This window comes from Entelurus aequoreus, linkage group LG17, assembly GCF_033978785.1.
Source record: "Entelurus aequoreus isolate RoL-2023_Sb linkage group LG17, RoL_Eaeq_v1.1, whole genome shotgun sequence".
In the NCBI taxonomy this organism is placed as follows: Eukaryota; Metazoa; Chordata; class Actinopteri; order Syngnathiformes; family Syngnathidae; genus Entelurus; species Entelurus aequoreus.
Genome location: NC_084747.1, coordinates 12,364,021 through 12,375,541, shown reverse-complemented (window position 1 = coordinate 12,375,541; position 11,521 = coordinate 12,364,021). Strand labels below are relative to the sequence as shown.

General features: G+C 40.6%; 1 protein-coding gene across 1 annotated transcript; it reads left to right on the top strand.

The window, feature by feature from the left end:
* Positions 1-241: 241 nt before the first annotated feature.
* On the top strand, positions 242-10,383 carry LOC133632375 (gastrula zinc finger protein XlCGF57.1-like). Its single transcript, XM_062024764.1, has 3 exons — positions 242-524; positions 1,786-2,061; positions 8,761-10,383. The coding sequence occupies exons 1-3, from the start codon at positions 425-427 to the stop codon at positions 10,236-10,238; spliced, it is 1,854 nt and encodes a 617-aa protein (XP_061880748.1). The 5' UTR covers positions 242-424; the 3' UTR covers positions 10,239-10,383.
* Positions 10,384-11,521: the final 1,138 nt, after the last annotated feature.

Here is an 11,521-nt window from a genome sequence, read left to right as displayed (position 1 = left end):
GAACCCACTAAAAGACGGAATACAACATTGTCGATTTTTGTTGAATTTCTATCTCCAAAGTATTTTGATATCAAAAATGTTTTTGCGATAAGGAGCACTTCAATTATGAGCCAGAAATGTAAAAAGATGAAAAGGGTCGCTAGTTATTTAAAAGGTATTTTATTTTTTAAAGTGCAGTTGTCGAACGGAAGTTGCAAACTTCTGGCGCATGCGCAAACACATCGAAGAGTGGTAAAGCGGAAAGGCCAAGATGGCGGACTAAGCGGCGTGGCTTCCCGGAGAAGTTTCACATTTTACGATCTTATAGATTCAAAAATAGCATCAAATACCTCAACTACTCGCCTTTTCTTAAGACCACGAAACGGACTTTGAGTGTGGAGCGATGGCGTGTTATCTGAAGTGAAGATTGAAGACGTGATAGAAGATGGACGACTACTGCTATGCTAAGATGGCGACGTCCGCTAAAAGAGAACATGAAAGAGAATCAGCGCCACCAACGGAGAACAATCTGAAAAGCGAAGATGGTGAGTGTTGCGTTCCCTCATTTGAAAGCTATTTGAATTCCAAGCCCTAAAAATAGAAATTAGCTGACTTTGTTGAACAAATAACCTGTTAGCATTTTTACCTCGATAAAAAATGGCGGAAATGTCTGTTAGAAGTTACCGCAGAAGTGTCCTGCACTGGAAAATCTGCCTTAATTTAAATAAAAAGTGATATTAATCGAGATTGGATGGTATATAGTTTGTATTTTTTGTTTAGCACTTAGCATTAGTGCTAATTGCTTGATCTGTTTATCAGTCAGCTTCTAAAACTTGTAGCTCATCCTCCATATATTCAGGCTCAAAAATATAAGGTTCTGTATCATAACTTGTCCCAAAATATTATTTGATGGCACTCATGAAGTCTGCCTTTATTAGTAATAGTTGGTGGTGTTGTTGAAGGAAATAGCGAACGTTGTGATGCGCCTGTGAAAGTAACGTGCCGCTTAAAATGATAAAAAATGATGAAAATGCGTAAATAGTACATGTTATTATGAATGTGCCTGTTATTACATTATATATATACTTACAGCGTGTAAATAAAATCAATCAATCAATCAATCAATCAATGTTTATTTATATAGCCCTAAATCACAAGTGTCTCAAAGGGCTGCACAAGCCACAACGACATCCTCGGTACAGAGCCCACATACGGGCAAGGAAAAACTCACCCCAGTGGGACGTCGGTGAATGACTATGAGAAACCTTGGAGAGGACCGCATATGTGGGTAACCCCCCCCCCCCCCCCCTCTAGGGGAGACCGAAAGCAACGGATGTCGAGTGGGTCTGACATAACATTGTGAAAGTCCAGTCCACAGTGGATCCAACACATCAGCGGGAGTCCAGTCCACAACGGGGCCAACAGGAAACCATCCCGAGCGGAGACGGGTCAGCAGCGCAGAGATGTCCCCAACCGATGCACAGGCTAGTGGTCCACCCGGGGTCCCGACTCTGGACAGCCAAAAAGCTGCTGGATATTTTTTAAAAGTTTTTTTATAAAAGAAATAGAGTGCATGCCCATTACCTGCATTGTTAGCTGACTTTTGCTTGCGTTTATTTACGAGTTAGAATCAGTAATGGGCAGTAGTGCACAACAAGTAGCGACGCTATGTAGCTTAACTACAGTTCCCAGTAGCGTGGCGTTAGCCTTGCTCCTTTTTTGAACCCGTAGTGATACCGAACAACTCTACTACACACACATACAGTACATAGAATAAAGTGTGTTTTTGTTGTTTGTGTCTTGCAGACGTCCGGCAGCTGATCGGTAATCTAGAAGAAGTTTCCCCTCAGTTAGGGGGGAGCTCCACTTTGAAGCAGGAGACTCCACAACCACCCTGCATTAAAAAGGAAGAGGAGGAACTCTGCATCACTCAGGAGGGAGAGTGTCTTCTAGGACGAGAGGAAGCTGATTACACCAAGTTTCCACTGAGTATTCTCTCTGTGAAGACTGAAGATGAAGAAGAGAAACCACAAGACGAAGACGAGGTTGAAGAACCTATGAGCAGCGATAAAGACTGTGAAGGTAAAAATGTTTGAGCTGCTCAGTTTGTGGCAAAAGCTTTTCTCAAAAAAGCTCTTTGACTCAAAACATGAGAACACACACAGATGAAAAACCATATAAGTGTTCAATCAATCAAAGTTTATTTATATATTCCTTAATCACAAATTTCTCAAAGGGCTGCACAAGCCACAATGACATCCTAGGCTCAGATCCCACATCAGGGCAAGAAAAAAGTCAACCCAGTGGGAACAACTAGAAACCTTTGCGACCGGTGCAATGGACGTAAAGTGGATCTAGTTAATAGTGAGAGTCCAGTCCATAGTGGATCTAGTTAATAGTGTGAGAGTCCAGTCCATAGTGGATATATGTATATAAAGGTATATACAATATAGGCGTAATATGATCAAACCTTCTTGTTCTTGTCAAAAGTCTAGCAGACGCATTTTTTACCAACTGTAATCTTTCAATGTTAGACATAGGGAGACCCGAAAATAACACATTACAGTAATCGAGACGAGACGTAACGAACGCATGAATAATGATCTCAGCGTCGCTAGTGGACAAAATGGAACACATTTAGCGATATTACGGAGATGAAAGAAGGCCGTTTTAGTAACACTCTTAATGTGTGACTCAAACGAGAGAGTTGGGTCGAAGATAATAACGAGATTCTTTACCGAGTCGCTTTGTGTAATGTTTGGTTGTCAAAGGTTAAGGTGGTATTATTAAATAGGTGTCGGTGTCTAGCAGGACCGATAATCAGCATTTCCGTTTTCTTAGCGTTGAGTTGCAAAAAGTTAGTGGACATCCATTGTTTAATTTCATTAAGACACGCCTCCAGCTGACTACAGTCCGGCGTGTTGGTCAGCTTTAGGGGCATGTAGAGTCGGGTGTCATCAGCATAACAGTGGAAGCTAACACCGTATTTGCGTATGATGTCGCCTAGCAGCAGCATGTACTTACTACAGAGTGCAGGGCCAAGAACCGAACCCTGTGGAACTCCGCACGGTACCTTAACATACTCCGAGGTCACATTGTTATAATAATAAAGTAAAGTACCAATGATTGTCACACACACACTAGGTGTGGCGAAATTATTCTCTGCATTTGATCCATCACCCTTGATCACCCCCAGGGAGGTGAGGGGAGCAATGGGCAGCAGCTGTGGCCGCGCCCGGGAATCATTTTTGGTGATTCAACCCCCAATTCCAACCCTTGATGCTGAGTGCCAAGCAGGGAGGTTAGGTATTTTGAGCAGAGGATGAATAACCGCTTTTTTGAATGCTAGGGGAACAGTGCCAGAGGAAAGTGATAAGTTTATAATATTTAGCACTGATGGCCCTAATAATACAAACAGCGCATTGATACGTTTCTCAGGAAGTGGGTCAAGTAAATATGTTGTTTTATTCCATTTACACGCCGCAGCAGTTCCTCTAATGTTATTTAATCAAAAATCTGTGTTAATAGAACCCAGTTGTCGCTGGGACGCGTTGTCTTTAATCTCCTTTCTAATGAGTTCGATTTTCTTATTAAAGAAATTCATAAAATCATCTGCCGAGTGGGTGGAGCTACTGGCGGGAGTCCCTTGTTGGGTTAGCGATGCTACTGCACTGAACAAATATTTAGTATTATTTTTATTGAGGCGACTGAGATTGGAGCAGTAATTAGCTTTAGCCAAGGTAAGCATGCCTTTATAAGTTAGTAAACGATCACTCCATGCTTGATGGAAAACCTCAAGTTTAGTCGCACGCCATTTAAGTTCCAGCTTTCTACATGATACTTTAAAAGCTCTAGTTTCTTCTGTAAACCAGGGGTACGCCTTTTAGGGGCCTTTTTTAGCTTTAGCTGTGCTATACTATCAAGGGCATCGTTAAAGTTGTTAGAGTGGTTTTCAATAGAGCCCACATAATTTAGGAATGGTGCCATTACCGAAGGCAGTAGGCCAGCAAGAGTCATAGTTGTGACAGCATTAATTTTGCACCTGCTAAAGCAGTGGTTATTAGTAGCTTGTTGACAATGAGTCAGAACTTCGAATTTTATAAGGTAATGATCGGACATTTTTTTAGTGTACGGGAGTATCATAACTTGGGAGGTGGTGACACCCCGGACAAGGACTCGATCTATCGTATTACCGTTGTTTGCGTGGGTTGATTTATTATCTGTGTAAGACCACAGCTATCAATTATAGTCTGGAGCGCCACACACGGAGGGTCTGATGGGGTATTCAAATGGATATTAAAATCCCTCATTATAATGATATTATCTGCGTGCGTCACTAGATCAGCGACAAACTCTGAAAATTCACTAATAAAGTGCGAATAGGGCCCAGGGGGGCGGTAGATAACAGCCAGGTAGAGAGGTAGCGGCGTGACAGACCCCATAGTAAGCACCTAAAATTATTTATATTTATTACTTAGGTTAGGGGTAAGGTTAAGGTTTTCATTGTATATTAGTGCGACCCCTCTATCCCTTTTAAGGGGACGGGCAATATAAGCATTCGTATAGTTAGGAGGAGATGCCTCGTTAAGCGGGAAAAATTAATCTTGTTTGAGCCAGGTTTCGCTTAGACCGATGACCAAAGATTGTTGTCTCTAATGACCTCATTAACTACCATAATATCCGGACAATAGGGTGCACCAGGTTATAAGGCGCACTGCCGATGAATGGTCTATTTTTGATCTTTTTTTTCATATATAAGGCGCACCGGATTATACGGCGCATTATAGGAGTCATTTTATAATTTTTTTCTAAATGGAAAATACTTCCTTGTGGTCTACATAACATGAAATTGTGGTTCTTTGGTCAAAATGTTGCATAGATGATGTTTTACAGATCACCTTCAAGCCGCTTTCTGACAGTCGCTTCTGGATGCGCCGTTTTGTGGGTGGTTTTATTTACGTGGCTCACCTTCGGCAGCGTCTTCTCCCCGTCATCTTAGTTGTAGCGGTGTAGCGTGCAAGGACGGGAGTGGAAGAAGTGTCAAAAGATGGAGCTAACTGTTTTAATGACATTCAGACTTACTTCAATCAATAACGGAGCAGCATCTCCTCATCCGGAAACAACACCGGAAACGTGTCCCGTGAAAAAACACCCGACCGGAACCCTAATAACTAAAGTTCCATGGGTGAATAATGTAAACTCACTATACCGGTATGTTTTAGTGCTTTCATGGCGAGTTCACAGACGGATATAAGTAAGAACTTTACACTACTTTATATTAGAAATGGCAACAGCGGAGGATGAACATCCCATAACAAGAGGATAGGGAAAAAGAAGAAGCTTATTGACTCGGCACATACTACAAAGGCGGAAGCACACAATTTTTCAGGATTAATGCAGATCCTAAATACACGTCAGCAGGTACCAGAAGGTAAGAAAAGTTGCTTTTGCATAATATTGGGAAACAAAACGCCAGATAATGTCTTACCTTATACACACACCATGATAATAGAATAGTATAATACTAATAATATAGTATTAGTATTATAGTATGTTGAAGCACGTAACAATCCATCAAGCGGTGCGGCTTCATTGCTTACCAAAGTCGTACTAAAACATTTTAATATATTTTGGAGCGCCGTGTGTAATGTTCTATATTTTCAATGGAACATATAAAATGTTGGTGTTGTTTACTTGAGTCATATTGCCATCATAGTGCAACCTACCCTCATCTCTTATGTTTGACTGCCCTCTACCGGTCACACTTATCATTACACCATGTACCAAATGAAATAGCTTTGAGGTGGATAAGCTCGACCAAAATTATTCCGTACATTAGGCGCACCGGGTTATGAGGCGCACGGTCGAGTATTGAGGGGGAAAAAATATTTTAAGTGTGCCTTATAGTCCGCAAAATACGGTAATAACGTTCTGGGAAACAATTATCTGATATTTAAAAAGGCTGTTTTGAGGAATTTTTGTTAATGTTATCCATAGTAGTGATATTAATAATGTTATGTTTGTTTTGTGTAGTGCGCCTTAAATAATTAGAATAATATATTATTGATATGATGGGGATTTTCAGATTGTTTGCATGGTGCTGCGATAGATTGAACACATCATTATTTGCCACCTCAGTAGAATGCATGTTCACATCTGGTACAGTCACTACAGAAAAAACATTGCGAGTTGTGTATAAATCTACGAGAAATGCTATGTGTGCAGGAATTTTCCAGCCTGGCGCTGGTTAGCTCTAGCTTAACTGACTCCTTACTCGGTCTAACAAACACTGTAATTGCCTTTAGTCAAGTGTGACTTAACCAGTAATCTATGTTTCTAGTTAGAGTGATGGCGCCTTCCCGGTTAGGGTGAAGGCCGTCCCTCATCAGCAAGCCCGGTTTCCCCCAGAAAGACGGCCAATTATCAATGAACGTTCTCTACAAAAACTAGCCAGCCACTTGTTAAGCGAGACTAATCTGCTATACCTCTCATCATTGCCTCTCGCAGGCAGGAGGCCAGAGACAAGTACTCAATGCCTGGACATCTTTCTAGCGAGATTACAAGTCCTAGCTATGTTCCTCTTTGTAATCTGTGACTGGCTCATCCTAGTGTCATTGGAGCCAACGTATACAACTATGTTTGCGTAGCTGTCGTGGTGCAATTGGCCTGTCGTACAAGTTTACTAGGCCTGCTGCGAGTTAGCTCCCTAAGAATAGCTTCAATGTCAGGTGCTCTGACCCTGTGAATACACTTAAAGGCCTACTGAAACCCACTACTACCGACCACGCAGTCTGATAGTTTATATATCAATGATGAAATCTTAACATTATAACACATGCCAATACGGCCGGGTTAACTTATAAAGTGACATTTTAAATTTGCCGCTAAACTTCCGGTTCGAAACGCCTCTGAGGATGACGTATGCGCGTGACGTAGCCCGACGAACACGGGTATGCCTTCCACATTGAAGCCAATATGAAAAAGCTCTGTTTTCATTTCATAATTCCACAGTATTCTGGACATCTGTGTTCGTGAATCTGTTTCAATCATGTTCATTGCATTATGGAGAAGGAAGCCAAGCAAGCAAAGAAGAAAGTTGTCGGTGCGAAATGGACGTATTTTTCGAACGTAGTCAGCCACAACAGTACACAGCCGGCGCTTCTTTGTTTACATTCCCGAAAGATGCAGTCAAGATGGAAGAACTCGGATAACAGAGACTCTAACCAGGAGGACTTTTGATTTGGATACACAGACGCCTGTAGAGAACTGGGACAACACAGACTCTTACCAGGATTACTTTGATTTGGATGACAAAGACGCAGACGTGCTACTGTGAGTATGCAGCTTTGGCTTTTTTTTTGCGTATGTACGTAACTTTTTTAAAATATATAAGCTTTATGAACCTTGGGTTAGGTGAACGGTCTTTTGGGCTGAGTGATTGTGTGTGTTGATCATGTGTTTGAATTGTATTGGCGTGTTCTATGGAGCTAGGAGCTAGCAGAGGAGCTAGGAGCTAGCATAACACGTACCGTACCGTAAGTGCGCGTCACGTACGTAACTTTTTAAAAATATATAAGCTTTATGAACCTTGGGTTAGGTGAATGGTCTTTTGGGCTGAGTGATTGTGTGTGTTGATCGGGTGTTTGAATTGTATTGGCGTGTTCTATGGAGCTAGGAGCTAGCAGAGGAGCTAGGAGCTAGCATAACAAACACGCAGGTGTTATTATGCAGGATTAATTTGTGGCATATTAAATATAAGCCTGGTTGTGTTGTGGCTAATAGAGTATATATATGTCTTGTGTTTATTTACTGTTGTAGTCATTCCCAGCTGAATATCAGGTACCGTGAGTATGCAGCCTTGGCTGCTAAACATTCGATAACTTGACCGTATGTGCGCGTCACGTACGTAACTTTTTAAAAATATATAAGCTTTATGAACCTTGGGTTAGGTAAACGGTCTTTTGGGCTGAGTGATTGTGTGTGTTGATCAGGTGTTTGAATTGTATTGGCGTGTTCTATGGAGCTAGGAGCTAGCAGAGGAGCTAGGAGCTAGCATAACAAACACGCAGGTGTTTTTATGCAGGATTAATTTGTGGCATATTAAATATAAGCCTGGTTGTGTTGTGGCTAATAGAGTATATATATGTCTTGTGTTTATTTACTGTTGTAGTCATTCCCAGCTGAATATCAGGTCACCCCCGGCTCTCACAGCATCTTCCCTATCTGAATAGCTTCAACTCCCCACTAGTCCTTCACTTGCACTTTACTCATCCACAAATCTTTCATCCTCGCTCAAATTAATGGGGAAATTGTCGCTTTCTCGGTCCGAATCTCTCTCACTTCATGCGGCCATCATTGTAAACAATAGGGAACTTTGCGTATATGTTCAACTGACTACGTCACGCTACTTCCGGTAGGTGCAAGCCTTTTTTTTATCAGATACCAAAAGTTGCAATCTTTATCGTCGTTGTTCTATACTAAATCCTTTCAGCAAAAATATGGCAATATCGCGAAATGATCAAGTATGACACATAGAATAGATCTGCTATCCCCGTTTAAATAAAAAAAATTCATTTCAGTAGGCCTTTAATTATGGCTGGTTTGCTAAGCTGTTTGTTCTGGGTGATGGAGACCCCTATGACTATGGGTGCCTGGCAGACTGGGGTGATTTCAATTGATTAGTACCACAATACTTTATTAGTAGCGGTATACCGTACAACCCTACTACACACACATACAGTACATAGAAGAAAGTGTGTATTTGTTGTTTGTGTCTTGCAGACGTCCAGCAGCTGATCGGTAATCCAGAAGAAGTTTCTCCTCAGTTAGGGGGGAGCTCCACTTTGAAGCAGGAGACTCCACAACCACCCTGCATTAAAAAGGAAGAGGAGGAACTCTGCATCACTCAGGAGGGAGAGTGTCTTCTAGGACGAGAGGAAGCTGATTACACCAAGTTTCCACTGAGTATTCTCTCTGTGAAGACTGACGATGATGAAGAGAAACCACAAGCAGACAACATCTTAGCTCCACTATCAGATAGTGAGGCTGAAGACGAGGTTGAAGAACCTTTGAGCAGCGATACAGACTGTGAAGGTGATATGAGGACTCACACTGACAACAAACACTCTGAATACTCTACAAAGAAGAGACGTAAAAAATGTTTGAGCTGTTCAGTTTGTGCTGAAAGTTTTACTAAAAAGAGCCATTTGACTCAACACATGAGAACACACACAGGTGAAAAACCATTTAATTGTTCAGTTTGTGGAAAAAACTTTTATCAAAATAGCTTGTTGAGTCGACACATGAGAACACACACAGGTGAAAAACCATTTAATTGTTCAGTTTGTGGCAAAGGCTTTTCTCAAAAAAGCTTTTCGAGTCGACACATGAGAACACACACAGGTGAAAAACCATTTAATTGTTCAGTTTGTGGTAAAAGTTTTTCTCGAAATTGCAGTTTGACTCAACACATGAGAACACACACAGGTGAAAAAACATTTAATTGTTCAGTTTGTGGCAAAAGCTTTTCTCAAAATTGCGGTTTGACTCGACACATGAGAACACACACAGGTGAAAAACCATTTAATTGTTCAGTTTGTGGTAAAAGATTTTCTCTAAATTGCAGTTTGACTGAACACATGAAAACACACACAGGTGAAAAAACATTTAATTGTTCAGTTTGTGGCAAAAGCTTTACTCAAAATAGCAATTTGACTCAACACATGAGAACACACACAGGTGGAAAACCATTTAATTGTTCAGTTTGTGGCGAAAGTTTTACTCAAAATTGCCGTTTGACTCGACACATGAGAACACACACAGGTGAAAAACCATTCAAATGCTTAGTTTGTGGCAAAAGCTTTTCTCAAAATTGCCATTTGACTCAACACATGAAAACACACACAGGTGAAAAAACATTTAATTGTTCAGTTTGTGGCAAAATCTTTTATCGAAATACCTCTTTGACTCAACACATGAGAACACACACAGGTGAAAAACCATTTAATTGTTCAGTTTGTGGCAAAAGCTTTTCTCAAAATAGCATTTTGACTCAACACATGAGAACACACACAGGTGAAAAACCATTTAATTGTTCAGTTTGTGGTAAGAGATTTTCTCTAAATTGCAGTTTGACTCAACACATGAGAACACACACAGGTGAAAAACCATTTAATTGTTCAGTTTGTGGCAAAAGCTTTTCTCAAAATAGTAATTTGACTCAACACATGAGAACACACACAGGTGAAAAAAACATGTAATTGTTCAGTTTGTGGCAAAATCTTTTATCGAAGTACCTCTTTGACTTAAAACATGAGAACACACACAGGTGAAAAACCATTTAATTGTTCAGTTTGTGGTAAGAGATTTTCTCTAAATTGCAGTTTGACTCAACACATGAGAACACACACAGGTGAAAAACCATTTAATTGTTCAGTTTGTGGCAAAAGCTTTTCTCAAAATAGTAATTTGACTCAACACATGAGAACACACACAGGTGAAAAACCATTTAATTGTTCAGTTTGTGGCAAAAGCTTTTCTCAAAATAGTAATTTGACTCAACACATGAGAACACACACAGGTGAAAAAAACATGTAATTGTTCAGTTTGTGGCAAAATCTTTTATCGAAGTACCTCTTTGACTTAAAACATGAGAACACACACAGGTGAAAAACCATTTAACTGTTCGATTTGTGGTGAAAACTTTTCGATTTGTGGTGACAACTTTTCTATTAAGAGCCGTTTGACTGAACACATGAGAACACACACAGGTGAAAAACCATTTAATTGCTCAGTGTGCTGTAAAAGGTTTCCATGTAATGCAGACGCAGTAAAACGCATAAGAACACACAAAATAACCAATTAACTGTTTAGTTTGTGGTATGTTGCTCATATGTGGCGACATCCACCCTACCCAGGACCTCCTCACTGCTTCTTTCACAAATATCTGAGGTATTCATACAAACTTGGATTATTTGAAACATAATCTTATTTACTCATGACTCCATGTCTTTTCTGTATCTGAAACCTTCCTTTGTCAAGTTTGTGCACGCTCAAAAACCTGCACTACATCCTTTTTCACTGCAAAGTTGAGATGTATCAAAACTGACGTTGATGCATAAGTGATGCTGGGTAACTGTTTTCATAAAAAACTGCCAACTTTTACGTCTCAGACTGATTGATGTGCAAATCAGAGACATATGAACAAATAACACCAAACACCCAACCCTCACCTTCCTCGACATTCGGGCACAACAGGTTCAATCCTTCCTGCGAGATGAGTTTGCAAAGTTTAAAATTCAGCTGCATTTTTTAATTCAACAAACTGCTGTTCTAATTGTGTCCACTGGATGTATAGCAATTCTGATAGGCAAGCAAATAGTTTATACCGGGGCGAGCAAGTACACCAAGCAAGAGGTAGACGGTAAAGCGGGGCTGTGACTCCTCCCCCTCCACCCAACGTAAACAGGAGTAAAATAAGCAATCAGTAACCCACTTAAAATGCAGCATGAGACACTGCACACTGATATAGTTCTGTGAAAAT